This window comes from Sprattus sprattus (assembly GCF_963457725.1).
Source record: "Sprattus sprattus genome assembly, chromosome: 14".
Lineage (NCBI taxonomy): Eukaryota > Metazoa > Chordata > Actinopteri > Clupeiformes > Clupeidae > Sprattus > Sprattus sprattus.
The window spans coordinates 19517044-19532370 of record NC_137912.1 but is presented as its reverse complement, the minus strand read 5'-3'; the positions used below and the strand labels follow the sequence as shown (position 1 = coordinate 19532370).

The 15327-nt window shown below is 44.4% G+C and overlaps 1 protein-coding gene across 1 annotated transcript in view; it reads right to left on the bottom strand.

Annotated features, from left to right (window-relative positions):
• Window positions 1-15327, bottom strand: part of LOC308375114 (proton myo-inositol cotransporter-like) — a gene marked incomplete at both ends in the record, with an annotated part of 76264 nt that overhangs the window by 46181 nt on the left and 14756 nt on the right. Inside the window, 1 exon segment of the mRNA XM_080851164.1 lies at window positions 11886-12094. Within this exon segment, the coding sequence (XP_080707290.1) occupies window positions 11886-12094 (209 nt within the window).

Genomic DNA, 15327 nt, shown 5'->3' with positions numbered 1-15327 from the left:
CATGTTACACATTATCTCACTTCCGATCTCTCTCTCGCACTGTTTCACCCCATATTTCTGTTCACTTCTTCATTCAGCTGACACGTACTGTTTCCACATGCTTCATTTATCTGCACTGATATCTACATTGAGTTCTGAGGCCCAATTGTTTCAAATGTTCTTTCCTTTCTAATTTTAATCTGCACTGTAAAGCATTACGTGAATAGCCATAAGGTGAGCAGACATTATGCTGTGTATCTGCCGAATCCATCTTAAGAGTAGCCTTTAAACAATATGGAAATGAGTTTCTGGTGAGACCTGCATTCCTGAGAGTGTTTCTGAGTGATGAATCTTTTAACCAGGTTAGAGTGATGAGTCTTACATTTGAGCATACACACACACACACAGCCCTCGTTTTTCCTCTCTTTTTCTCTCTTGTCATCTCTTTTCCTCTCCTCTACCCTCCTCCACTCTTCTCTTCTCCTCTGCTCTCCTTTCCCCTGTTCTCCTCTCTTCTCCCATCATCATACCATATTTACACACACATCTGCTGTCAGTCTGGGGCAATCACAGCTCTTCAATCTAGCCTACACACACACACACACACACACACACACACACACACACACACACACACACACACACACTCAAGCACATGCAATCATCCAACAAAATGCAGCCATTCAGTGTCTGCAATCTAGAAAGTTGTCCATCATCCCCTTAATACTTCATAGGTTATTAACATTCATGGAAATTTGGCTCCACACCTGTGCAATCATTTCAATCATAGCAAAGTAGGTGTATGTGTGTGTGTGTTTGTGTGTCTGGACTCTCAGTGATAAGGCCAGGAGTCCTATGGGAGGAGCTAGGATGCCAAGTACATGATCTAGAGTAGAGGAGGTTATCCTGGAGGGGAGTGGAGAGGCCGAGTGTACATGATTGTAAGTGTGTGTGTGTGTGTGTCTGTGTGTGTGCTGCCATGGCCACAGGTGTTCAAGTAAGTATTATTAATATATTCATGCATGTTTAAGCACATGGTGTAGAAGATAGGAAGTCCTGGAGTCCACAGCCTGTAAGAGCCCTGTAGATGCACTCTTCAGACACCTCCGTTTGCACTGGCATCTGAGTTTAAGGTTTTTCTTTTGTTTGTTTTTTATGCCCCTTGAACCCCTATATGCTAGTGTATCAGAGTGTGTCTGAGAGAGTGTATCAGAGAGTGTGTCTGAGAGTGTGTGTATCAGAGAGTGTGTCTGAGAGAGTGTAACAGTGAGTGTGCCTGAGAGAGCGTATCAGAGAGAGTGTATCAGAGAGAGTGTATCAGAGAGTGTGTATCAGAGAGAGTGTATCAGAGAGTGTGTCTGAGAGAGTGTGTATCAGAGAGAGTGTATCAGAGAGTGTGTATCAGAGAGTGTGTCTGAGAGAGTGTGTCTGAGAGAGTGTGTATCAGAGAGAGTGTATCAGAGAGTGTGTATCAGAGAGTGCATCAGAAAGAGTGTATCAGAGAGTGTGTCTGAGAGAGTGTGTCTGAGAGTGTCTGAGAGAGTGTGTCTGAGAGAGTGTGTATCAGTGAGTGTGTCTGAGAGAGTGTATCAGAGAGTGTGTCTGAGAGTGTGTATCAGTGAGTGTGTCTGAGAGAGTGTAACAGTGAGTGTGTCTGAGAGAGTGTATCAGAGAGTGTGTCTGAGAGAGTGTGTATCAGTGAGTGTGTCTGAGAGTGTGTGTATCAGTGAGTGTGTCTGAGAGAGTGTGTATCAGTGAGTGTGTCTGAGAGTGTGTGTATCAGTGAGTGTGTCTGAGAGAGTGTAACAGTGAGTGTGTCTGAGAGAGTGTATCAGAGAGTGTGTCTGAGAGAGTGTGTATCAGTGAGTGTGTCTGAGAGTGTGTGTATCAGTGAGTGTGTCTGAGAGAGTGTGTATCAGTGAGTGTGTCTGAGAGAGTATGTATCAGTGAGTGTGTCTGAGAGAGTGTATCAGAGAGTGTGTGACCAGAGAGTGTGTCTGAGAGAGTGTGTCTGAGAGAGGGTGTCTGAGAGAGTGTGTTTCAGAGGTGATTAACTGGAAAACACAGCTGATCATTGGATGACGGCCCTACAGAAGCTAAAACCCACAGCTGCTCATTGGTTACCAACTGTTCATAAACAGGAACACAAAGATTGTTACTGGTACACATCTGTTCATAAACAGAAGAGATGATAAACACACAGATGATAAACACACAGATGATCACTAACTCCTAAGGAAGATGTGAGCTCTTGACATGCTAGGTTGTGAGTGAAGTACATACTGGAGGAGAGAGGGTTGGGTTGACCTTATGAGGGGGCTACGGAGCTTAAGGATGGAACAGGGAACATGAAGTTCCTGTTTGCTTTTCTAGTTAAAGAGGAAATATGGCCAAGGGTGGCTGGTATTTCAAAATTATTGGAGGCAATAAGAGAAGGAAATGAAAATAAGCAGAGGCAATGAAATAGCAATACTCACAGCTATACACACAAAAATACACACACACACATACACACACACACACACACACACAGACACAGACACACACACTCTCTCTCTCTCTCCCTCTCTCTCTCTTTCTCTCTCTCTCTCTCTCTCACGTGCGCACGCACACACACAAACTAAAACACACTCTCTCTCTCGCACACGCACCCAACCACCCACCCTCCCCCACACAAACACACACACACACACACACACACACACACACACACACACACACACACACACACACAATGTTATGCTTAAGTCTCTGTGCAGAGAGCCAGATTCCGCAGTCAACATCACCCTTAAACCGTCCAAGTTGACCTTCTCTGTGTAGGTCATGGAAAAGGTCCAGTTTGTTTATTACCTTTTTGGATATCATTGCATGTTTAGCCTGGAATAATATTTAGCTGTTTATTCCCATGCTGCCTTGAATCATGGGTAAACAAAAACAGCTTTGACTCCCGCTGGAGATGACAGATATAAATCAGAAATCCGAAATGAGGCAGATAGTGTTCATTCTGCCTGGTCTCTGTCAAGTAAACAAGGGGGATAACAACAAATGCTTCTGCCTTAGACTGCAAATGCAAACACCATTAATCCTATTGAATGACTGGGCTCTTGTCAACAGGTTGTGCAGATACAGACGCAAATGCAGAAGTGGAGTGGAGGCCACACCCTCCTGCATCCCAGGGTTCAATTTAGCCCAGGCAGACAAACAGGAAAATACAACGTCCTACTGTTACCATGACAATGAAGCCAGAAAATGACTGCACCGTGTTGATGTGCTCCCCCCCCCTACACACACACTTTATCTCTTAAATCTGTTATACTTGCTTTATGTTTGTATCTCTCTCTCATTGTGATTCCATCTCTCTGCATCCCATCTTCTCTTCTTCTTCCCAGACCTTTCTTTTCCTTCCTTCTCTCCTCAATCACTACACCCCTCTCTCCCTTGCCTCTCATCCTCATTAACACTTTTTTATCCTTCTATCACTGTCTGGTCCCCCCTGACAGAAAAGTCAGAGAATCTTCACAGGGATTGCACAGGGGTCTCTCATTATACAATACATCACAAGTGCCTCAGGGTAGCCATGTTGGTAGATGGACGGACCCTTTGTGAGGTAAGTGGAAACCAGTGTGGAATTAAAAACTGTGCTACAGAAAATGAAAGGGAGGAATGTCCCAGTGAATGATACAATGGATATTCCCACTCATGGCAAAAATAATTTCCATGACGAATTCATAATAAGTGGAGGTTCCAGCTGAGGGACCTCCATCACACCATTTGTTCAGGAAGTTTCAGGCATGAATTGTGTTCATAAGCATTGGGTGCCATCCATACATCCTTACTGGCTAGCAAGCCCAACAGAGTAGGAACCTTTAACCGTGGACGAACAGTGCCTATGCAAGTCCTCTGGGCTCCATCTCTCTGTCTGAATGCACGTTCACTCAGTTCCAATCAGATCCCACAGACTGGCCACTAACAGTGTCCCTCGCAATCTCACCCGTCTGAATTATTCATCCAGCCGGGGAGTTTCATTAACACACTTAGCTGATAAATCCCTGCCTGTGTAATATCTCATGCAGTGCTGGCTTTACCCGTCTGGTTATATGAGGAGACAGCAGGATTAACACAGCGGAATAGCATAATCACGCGCCTCACACAAACATTATCTTTATGTATATCAGTAAGGAGACCAACATATTTAGATGCAAAGATGGAAAGAGGTTTTGTCTATTGATATACATACATTTAGACCTTATGTCTCTATCCCCAATCAACCTGGTGATCTGCTGTAGTCACACTGCTTTGGCAGTTCAACTATGGGAACGCACAGTGGCATATAATACAGGTCATCTGCGGACCAAATGCTCTGAAAGTCATTTAGCTTTTAAAATCATCCATGAGCAGCAACAGTGCTCTTCATTACTTGAAGAGAGCCCATTTTACCCTGAAGCACCATTGAAAAGCTGTGTCAAACCACTGTCATAATCATGTACCTGATTTTGCCAGTTTCTGTGTTTTGGCAGGCCATGTTCCAAAGCAACCGCTGTGATTACACTGTTTGTGTGTTTGTGTGTGTGTGTGTGTGTGTGTGTGTGTGTGTGTGTGTGTGTGTGTGTGTGTGTGTGTGTGTGTGTGTGTGTGTGTGTACACGTAAAAATACGTGTGTGTTGAGGGAGAGGGGCCCCATTTCTATGTATGTGTATGTGTGTATGTGTGAGTTTGAAGTTTTGTATGGGTTAATGTGTGTGTGTGAGCTGTTTTGAGTGTGGATATATGTTGGGGGGTGTCCATGTGTGTGTAACCAGCTATAACTTGTGATAAAGTCTTTTGTTACATGATTCTTACTTCTCTGTCCCTCTCCTCTGCCGCTCTCTCATTAGCTCTTAGCAGATTCAAGCGTGAGATTTGACTGCCTCCTCACAGACGAGTGGAAAGCTGTCATCAAGCCATCTGCTACAATACACCCTGATTTCACACAGCCTGACTCTATTCAACTCATCATAAACACACACACACACACACACACACAAACACACACACACACACACACACACACACTGATTTCACAGGGCCATGATCCATTCAAGTTGTCATAATTACGCTGAAAGACACCGGTGTGTATTACTGTGCACTCGTGGAAACAGGAGTTCTAAGATAATTATACCAACCACAAACACACAGACACACACACACACACACACTCACACACACACACACACACACACACACACACATACTCAGACAAACACACACACACACACACACACACGCACACACACACACGCCATGCACACGCACACACACACACAGACACACACACACAAACACACACACACAGACAAACACACGCACGCACGCACACACACACACACACACACACACACACGCACAGATGTGATGTGCACAAAGAGACTTGATCCTGTGCGATGACACACAAACACACTTGATGAGGGGCTTCATATAAACATTTATCATCCCTAATCACAGACCATTCGCCATCACTCAAGCACAGCTTCATAAGAGGCCAATGAGCAAACAGAGATATGTGCCAACAATGCTTACCGCTCATCAATGCTTATGCTCCACAATGCACTCTTAATGAAAGCCAATTACACTGCACCAGGCAGCACAGAAAACAGAGCCACTGCAGAGGAAGGGGGAAGAGAGAGGGAGAGAGAGAGACATAGAGAGAGCAAGAGAGAAAGAAAGAGAGGGGTAGGGATAGAGAGAGGGAGAAGAGATACGTTTGACATTCAAACATGGATGGACAAGGACCCCTAAAAAGGCAACTACGTAGCCCCACCCCACTACCCCCACACCATATTAAAGGCAACACCAAGAACATAAACAAATATCGCCAGGTAAACACTTCAGGTAAACACTCTACCATTACCATCAATTGACCACACAAATTTGTCTAGACACCATTTGCGTGAAAAAGATCTAACATTTCAGGGACTTGAAAAAAACCATATTCAAGTCTAATACTTGATTCAATCGAGGCCTTTAACATATTGACCATGTGACCATCCTCCTCCAATCTACTGCTCTTCTAGACGGACAACATAACTTGCCCTGTCAAAGAACTCAAACATGTGCATAGCACCTTCTTTCGTTGCAAGTACTTGACTCCAATGATAAACACCGTCTTTGGAATAATAAACCCAAGTCTACTGAGTGCTATATCCAGCAACTGAATGGAAAGAGTGGAATCAGTTTTGCACAGTCTCAAAATGACAGTGAAACAGAGTATCGGGAACATGACACAGCATACATAGAGTGGAAATATCAGACCTTAACATTGCTACAAGGGCCTTTGTGGCCATGGCACACTGCAGCACACGCCACTGAAGGTCACCGGAGCGTTTCAGAACAGGACGTTTGTATAACACTCTCCATGAAGGTGACTGATTATGGCTACGTTATATAATGGTTCTCCATTTTGTGTCAGGTCTCCCTCTGAGAACATTAAAGTGCACACACTTGTAGCATTGTACAAGACCTTTTTCCCAGTTGTCGCAAACCTTAAGTCCTGCAACCTTTTAAAAGATAGCGGCATATCTGTACTGTTGTCAGGTTTAAATTGGTTGGGTGTTAGAAGTAAACCTGGGAAAGGAAACTTAACTGGGCCACCGTCAAAGAAGCCATTAACAAAGCCTGCAAGGCCTTCAGGGAGTCCAGCTTCTAAGCACATCCTCGACCACTCTCTCAGACCTACACCCAAAAGAAGACACTATGTCACCAGCTGACCACCAGTGTCTCCCGCTTAGAACAACCAAGTGACCACGCTTATTATCTTGTCTCTGGTGAAAAGATTATCAGACCTAGCAGCGCATTCAGACCTGATAGGGTTGAAAAACAGAGATTCTTCAAGACCATAATGTTCTGTCCACGCCACCCTAAAATGTGTCCAGGCCTCAATCACAGACCCATAGAAACTGGTGGGTGACAAAGTCACCCCCCACCCCACACACACACAGATTCACACACACACACACACACACACACACACACACACACACACACACACACACACACACACACACACACACACACACACACACAATTACACACATACACACAGACCCTCAAAACAGCTGTCAATCATATGCCCTCCAGACTCAGCTCTGAGCAACACCAGTCCAAAATCTACCCCAAGGCAGTTCTGTGCTACACAGTAGCTCCTGTGCTACAATAGCCTCTGGGCAGATTGCAGCCTCCTCGCCTTCACCTTGGCCGCTAGGCTAGGTCAACGAGAACTTGCCCCTATCTGCCACAGGCAAATGAAGGAGGCCTGGTGGGAGCCAATGATTGCTGTCCCACATGAAGTTCACAAATCCCTTCTGAAGTGTAGTCAGAAGCTCAGTGGGTGGATATAACACAGTTAGTCGATGTCACGACACTGAAGCAGCCAGACTGTTCACAACTAACAGAGAAAGAGAGAGATAGAGAGAAAGAGAGAGATAGAGAGGGAGGGGGAGAGAGAGAGAGGACAATATTTAAACTCTCACTTAGCATTCTCTACTTATCAAGGATTCAAGGTTTATTGCTTACCTGGGGCACTTTTGCTAAAAGGTAGAATTTGTAAAGATTTTTTTTGTTTTGATGGGATTGCTTCTAGACCAATAATAATGATTTATTTCTGAAGGATAGCGGTGCCCTTGTTTTCTGTTCTTTTTAGGGTGAACATTGCCAATGAAGAGAGCCCTGAAATATTAGCAATGTAAATTGTACACAGGGTAAATCTTTACATTTGTTTGAGAGAGAGAGAGAGAGAGAGAGAGAGAGAGATTCACTCTCACCTACTGTTCTCTACTCAACAAGGTTTATTATTTTTTTGCACAGAGTGCCACCCTCCTTCCAGAAAATTCTGAGTTCCAAGAGGAGCACTTAGTAATACTTTGGCATAGCTGGTGACATTTCAAGTAAAAACCTCCAAAAGCCTGAAAAATGGAACATCTATATGTAAGTTTCAATTCTCAGCATTTACTCTACCAAATAAGCAGAAAAACTCCTGCGTCATGAAAAGGTTCTTTGATTCAAATCCTGTGATTATCACAGCTCAGACTGTGAGCAAAAATCTGGCATATTGATTTAGTTTTAAGCACAAAAGTCAGAAAGTTTCCAGGTTTTACTGAAATAAGTGAAACAGCTATGGCTCCACGAAATAGAGATATTCATGATAATCACAGTACAAATCCCTTGATGGCCTCAAATCCGGCACCCTGAAACACTTTAAATGTAAAAGTCTAAATTCCCAGGTTTTACTCAGAGGAAATATGTGGAATAACTTATTTTTCACCAAACCATTTTCCACCTTAGACTGACATCCTGACCTCCCTTAATGAGCAGAAGCTCTGTTCCTGTGCAGCTCATTAGGAAAAGTCCAGACAGGAACAGGAACAGGAACAGGAACAGGAACAGGAACAGGAACAGGAACAGGAACAGGAACAGGAACAGGAACAGGAACAGGAACAGGAACAGGAGGTCCATCCTATCACTGTGGCCAGAAGCCAATCAAACCTTGATAAACACTTTTGGACAAAAGCTTTCTTTTATGTCTTTTCATGGTATGGAAAAAGTAACTTCACTCAAGTTACCTCAGGACTCCGGAGTTGCATGTAAGTATATTTTTCAACAACAATAAGCCTGTCGGGCTGATTGGCAGACAAGAGAGGGACACGGGCTCGATTTCATCCTGGAAGACGTGCTCACTCCCAGACTGCAGCAGAAGCAAAGTTAAAAACATCACACAAGGTTTACATAAAAAGAAGTTATACCTTTCTGTGTATAAAGGCCTGATATACTAGTCCTGTAATGCATTGATTAAACCCCTTAACACTCACCTCTGTTGCTCAAAATTACAAAGGTTAGGGTTTTGATGAAGAAATCAGATTTCAAGGTGCTATTGTTATTTTATGAGCGGGTCATAGAGTGTGTCAGCTTTCACTGATGGTTTAGTCCCCTCCCTGGCAACAGAGAGCTGCCAACAGAGAGACTATACTGTATGTAGGATGTCTGCCGTGTCTGTTGTTGTTGTTATCCAGCGTTTGTTTACCTCTCCCTTGTGACCTGAGGCCAGTGGCCACTCATATCTTGTCAGGCAGGAGAGCTATCACTGGTGACATCTTCTGTTTCCATCACAACCAAGTTACCGAGCAACCAGCAGAGCTACGGAGTGGACACACAAGGCTATGCCACAGGTGCACAGTCTCAGGCTAGCCCCCAGGATACATGCACAGAGACACACACACACACACACACACACACACACACACACACACACACACACACACACACACACACACACACACACACACACACAAACACACACACACACACACACACACACACACACACACACACACACGCACACACACACACACACACACACACACACACAAACACACAAGTCAAATTTGAAAAAAATCTCTGCCAATGCTAAACAGTGTATTCTCCTGTTGGTATTCACTCTTATTCTGGGTTGTTTGGTGAATTTGATAATTGAACTCTTGATCAGTAACAAAGAAAGAAACAAACAAGACATATTTGCAATTTTACACTTTATTAATTTAATACACCGTCAGGAGATCCATACGCAGCCACAACAGCCTGGCACCTCCGCCTCATGCTGGTCACCAACACAACCATGCTGGCTGACCTGCAATGACTCCTGGTTGAGGAATGGAATGCCATCCCACAGCAATGTGTGACCAGGTTGATGACCAGCATGAGGAGGAGATGCCAGGCTGTTGTGTCTGCGTATTGATCTCCTGACGGTGTATTTAATGAATAAAGTGTAAAATTGGCAATATGTCATGTTTGTTCCTTGTGACTGATCGAGAGTTCAATCATCCAATCCACCAAACAACTCAAAACAAGAGTGAAAACAGACAGGAGAATACACTGTTTAGCATTGGCAGATAATCTTGGCAAATTTTACTTGGGCCCGCCCTACCCATATAATCAGCTGTGCTATTCATCCCACAAATGCATGATCTTTACAAGTTGGACATCACTTTTTTTCCTAGTTTATATATTTATATATATATATATATTTTTTCCTAGTTTTCCTATATATATATATATAGAGAGAGAGAGAGAGAGAGAGAAGAGAGACACACACAAGCACACACAGACACACATAACAAGCACACACAGGCATACTGTACATAATTAAAACATGCACACACACACACACACTGAATCACATACAGAAAGAGGGAGATAGAATCTGTCAAAAACACTCAAAACCAAACACACACTTACACACAAGTGTTATGACATATGTGCACATGTCCAACATCCAACTACATCTCACACACACACACATACGGACACACATACATCCTAATATACACACACCACCCCCAGATGTAGTGGAGGTGAGAAGCATGAGTCAGAATCCTGTATAAGATTAGATATTAGAGCCAGGCTTTATCCTCGCCTCTCACTGCAGTCGTTTACTCAGAACACTGACAGTTCAGTCGCTGCTCCCAGCTAGCCAAGCTGTTTGGTGTCTCCAGAGCACACACACACACATCCCTCCTGGCTGGTAGAAAGAAGACCAAAACCTGTCTTTGCCACTGGAAACCCGCCACACACACCCTCCCAAACAAACGAGACGTTCTGAGCCACTATGTCTGTTCCCCTTTTACAAGGCCAAGACTGTTGTGTGTACACACGTTGTTTTGAGCACAAACACTACATGGGCAGCAAGATGTCCACGAGGAGCAATTCACAAAAAAAATCACAGACTGCACCTTTAAATTCACAGAGGGCCGACAACAACGGATGGATGTTTGAGAAGGGACTACAGGGTCTACAGTTAGAGGGACACACACACACACACACACACACACACACACACACAGGAAGGTGGATTTCAACTTTCAACAGGAATTACATAAATGTGAGATGGGGTGAGGTGTCAATAGCTGCCCACTCCACCCCCTCCAACCATGGAGATGCACTTTGCTCTGCTTGAAGAGGATTAATTAGAGGAGGAGATGGTGGAGATGGGGGGGGGGGGGCAATCACAGCTCATCCCCCTACCTGTAACTCCTCTGATTAGCTGCTTTGGAAACATGAGAACATCAGGCACTTCCTTTTTTACTCTCCCAGGGTTCCTCTCACCCTTAGAGCAGCAGCTCAGCATACAGGGATTTTTCTGGCAAGGCGATGAAAGGTTTGTATGTGAGTGTGTGTGTGTGTGTTTGTGAGCGAGAGAGAGAGAGAGAGACAGAAATGAAAATCAGAGTGTGAAAATGTACAAGAAAGAATGTGTAAGCAGTGGCAGTGCCACCCAGGTTGTCAGAAGTGTTTCCTATAATATACTATTAATTTATTGAATGGTATTATATTTTTGCTACTTAAGCATTTGATCTCTTTGGCAACTTGTTCTAAAATCTTTAAGTTCCCCCTCCCCTGTAAAATGGAGTCCATGAGTTCGCTTTGCTCCGTGCGTGGTTGCCCCAACTTGCCCGCTACATTCAAGTGAAGGAAAGAACCAGTTTGAAAGCATTTGAGAAGCTAAAAACAAACTTGAGACAAGCCTTCTCTATGCTTGCAGTGATAAAAGAATCTATCCCAACAAAAAAATGTGTTTGTGAATTTCAACTTGCCACCCTGCTGCCACCCCATGTAAAATTTTCTAGAATCGCCACTGTGTGTAAGTGTATGTCTGTGAGCGTGTTTATATGTGTGCATGTGGAAGTTATGCAGTTTTTGCAGATCATGTGTTGACAATGAGTGCATGTGTGACTTTGAGAGTACGCACAGAAGCAAATGTCTATGTAAGTGGATGTGTTTGTGTCCCCATTTGAGTATATGTGTGTGTCTGCATGTGTGCATCCCAGTGTGTGTTTGTGTGTGTGTGTGTGTGTGTGTTGTTGTGAAAGCTCACATCTTACCTCCTCCACAGTCCTTCTCTTCCTCTTCGATGCTGCTCTTGATGCTGTCGTACTCCTCGTCGATGTTCTGGTTGCCGCGGATCTGGCTGAGCACACGGCGGGCCTTCTGGGTCAGGCCCTTCTGGATGAGCCAGCGGGGGCTCTCCGGCAGGAAGAGGAAACCCAGAAACTGCAGCACCGCCGGCAACACAGACAGACCAAACATGTACCTACAGGAAAGGGTGGGTGTAGAGAGAGAGGGAGAGACAGAGGAGAGAGAAGAAGGGAAGTTGGGAGAAGGGTAAGAGAGGTAGAGGACAGAGAGGAGAGAGAGAGAGACAAAGTGAGAAGGTAGCGGGGAGAAAACAATTTGTGACTTCTCTGTGCTAACTGTATATTTCAACTGTGAAAGAATTAGCGGAAGACAGAGAGAGGGAAAGAAGGAAGAGAGAATGAGTATGAAAGTGGGAGAGGGCTGCAGAGAAAAAAAAGGATGTAGATATAGGCGCAGAGAAAATGGAGGGAGAGGGGGGGTGGAGAAAGAGATAGTGAGAGATGGAGAGACAGATAATGGGGGCGATAGGTGGAGAGAGAAAAAGAAGGAAGGAAGCGCAAGACTGAAAGAGCATGAGTTGTACTCGTGGACATGAGACAGATTGTCCCGGTGACTCAATCAGATTTCATTCTCATTCCTCAGTGGGCTTCTGTCGTGACTCGCGATCGTTTCATTAGGGTGTCCAATCTAACCCATTTCACCACTACATCAGCTCCTCTGCTCAGTTCAACTCTGCTGCCTCACACACGCTCACTCACACACACACACAGACTCTTAACTTTATAGACCTGCCATGCTCGCCACCATCATTGCTGCTAATCATATCACTTAACTATACAGTACAGACCCTTCAACAACTCCATGCCTGTTCACCATGCTAAAGGATATAAACCCATTCAATAACTTTGAACCTTTTAGTGAAGCCTGACGTTATAGATCCTTTCAATAACTACAGACCTGCTCACTATGTTTGTTCATACAGACCCCTACATTAACCAAATAATGGCTCATCGTGTCATTAATGACCCCTTCAAACAGTCCTACTAGTCATGATGATTTGTATGTAGTATGCATTGGTACTACAGAGACCAGATATCTTTAAAGATCTCAGGAAGTGAGGTGAGACTATCTTTAAGAAACTCAGGAGATAAAATAAATGCTGCAATTTCCGCTTTATGGATCAGTTCTGATGTTTTCAGAGGGGATTCTATCCTACCCTTGTCTAGCACACGTATACTCTCGAACACACCACAGGGGAAACCAGACCTGATGATGCTCTGAACACTTCCCCGAGTCCAGACAGGTAGAAAGGCAAGTCACAGAGGGTTTCCATTTACACCCCAAGGGAACACAGGACAGGACAAAACAGAGGTGTGTCTCTAGCCTGATGCAACTCTAACAAACCCATGCCAGATAATGACCAGAGCCAATCCATACCCAGTCAAGATGTAATCATATCCAATCTAGATCCATTTCAGATCCAATATAGATACACTTCAGATCTAATCCAGATGCGCTTCAGATCCAATCCAGATGTGCTTCGGATCCAATCTGTCAGGATCCTGCATTTGTGTTTCCTGGTCCCTGACATGTGCTTTTCCCCGTTTGTTTATGTTGTCATGTACTTGTTGTGTTTGTCTTGCCAGTCCATGTGTTTCCTGTCTTTGTCCTGAGACCCCGCCCCCACCTGCCCCCTGTTTTTTCCCCTTCACCTGGGGTCCTAATCATAACCCTGTTTGTTTGTTTCTCCTAGGTCTCGTTAATTCCCCTTGTTCAGTTCACCTGTTTCCCATCACCTGTTTTCCCCCTTCTGCTATTTAAGTTCAGTCTGTCCTTTGTCCCGTGTTGGTTTGTCAGTTTTGTACGGAGAGAGGATTAATTAGAGGAGGTTGTGGGGATGGGGGGGGCAATAACAGCTCATCCCCCCACCTGACACTCCTCTGATTAGCTGCTTTGGAAACATGAGAACATCTGGAACACCTGTCTGTGAGAGATTCTGTCCTGTTTAGCTGTGTGCTTTAGTGTGTTCTGTCTCTACCGTGCTTCTGCGTTTTGATGCTTCTTACCCTGCCGGTGTTGGACTCTTGAGTTGCAGTCTTCTGTGTTTTTGGATTTTTGATCATCTGTGCTTTACCCTTTTTTTGGCATTAAAACCTGAACACTGCATCTGGTCTGCAATTGGGTCTCTACCTCACGAATCGAGACACAATCAAGTGCACTACAGAAGCAAATCAAATCTGCTTCAGAACCAAATCAGATCTGTTTCAGATCCAATCCATATCTGCTTCAGATCTGTTCCATAGTCATCTTCTATCCTGGAAACATTTCACCAGAAAGATGGAAAGATCTTCTAAACAAATTATCTTTCAGTGGCTGCTGATGGTCCAAATGCCAGAGGTGCAGTGAGATGGAAATCCTGACATTCAGCAGGATCCTGCCTTTCCTGACAGATGGACAGACAGGTGACTGGGCTCCACAAAGCCGGTGCCAAACAAATACAGATCCTCCTCTTGCTCTTAAAAGTCATGACATTTAGTTCTGCATTCGCAAAAGGGCTTTGAAAGGTACACTATGCAGGTACTCTGTTGACGATACACACAGAAAGTCTTTAAAATGCTAGGGCAGTCATGATAAATGTTAGCCTACAGGCCCTTGTTAACTACTACTATTACTGACCACCCACTGTCCACCAGTGATTTAACATGAATAAAAAGGCCAGCTGGCATCTTAGCCAGGATTTGGGTGTGTGTCTTTAAATGTGTGTGTGTTCAGTCTTTGCTGTCCCCGCTAGCACCGGTGAATGGCATGGCTTTATAAATTAATTTCCCTGTCTGCTATATTGCCCACAGCAACAGTGATAATGGCATTCCTGATGTGCTGTTGTAGGCAGTGGTGTGCGTGTGTGTGTGTGTGTGTGTGAGTGTCAAGGGACTCACATGCACACACACGTGCTAACACACAAATATGGATACACACACACTCTCTCACCTACCCAGAATGTACCAGAAGTATTGGCAGTGAACACATACACATATGCACCACACACAAACACACACACAGCATACACACACACAGACAGATCCTCCCGAATGATTCTTGGCATGATACACATGCACCCCCACACATATAGGCACATATGTACACACACACACACACACACACAACACACACACACACACTGCCATAACGGTGTTTTGTCTAGATACAGGGATCAGTTGAATGGCTTAGTAAGGCTCAGATATACTAAGAGCAAAGACAATTTGATTTCACTCTCCTTGTGTAAGCGTATGAAGCAGACATACAGGCATACAGAAGAGAGAGAGAAAGGGCCTTTTAAAAGTTTCCCTATGAGCCAGCGTTCGGGAGTGGCACCATCATACCCGCAGCCACTGATTCCACCTCATGGCA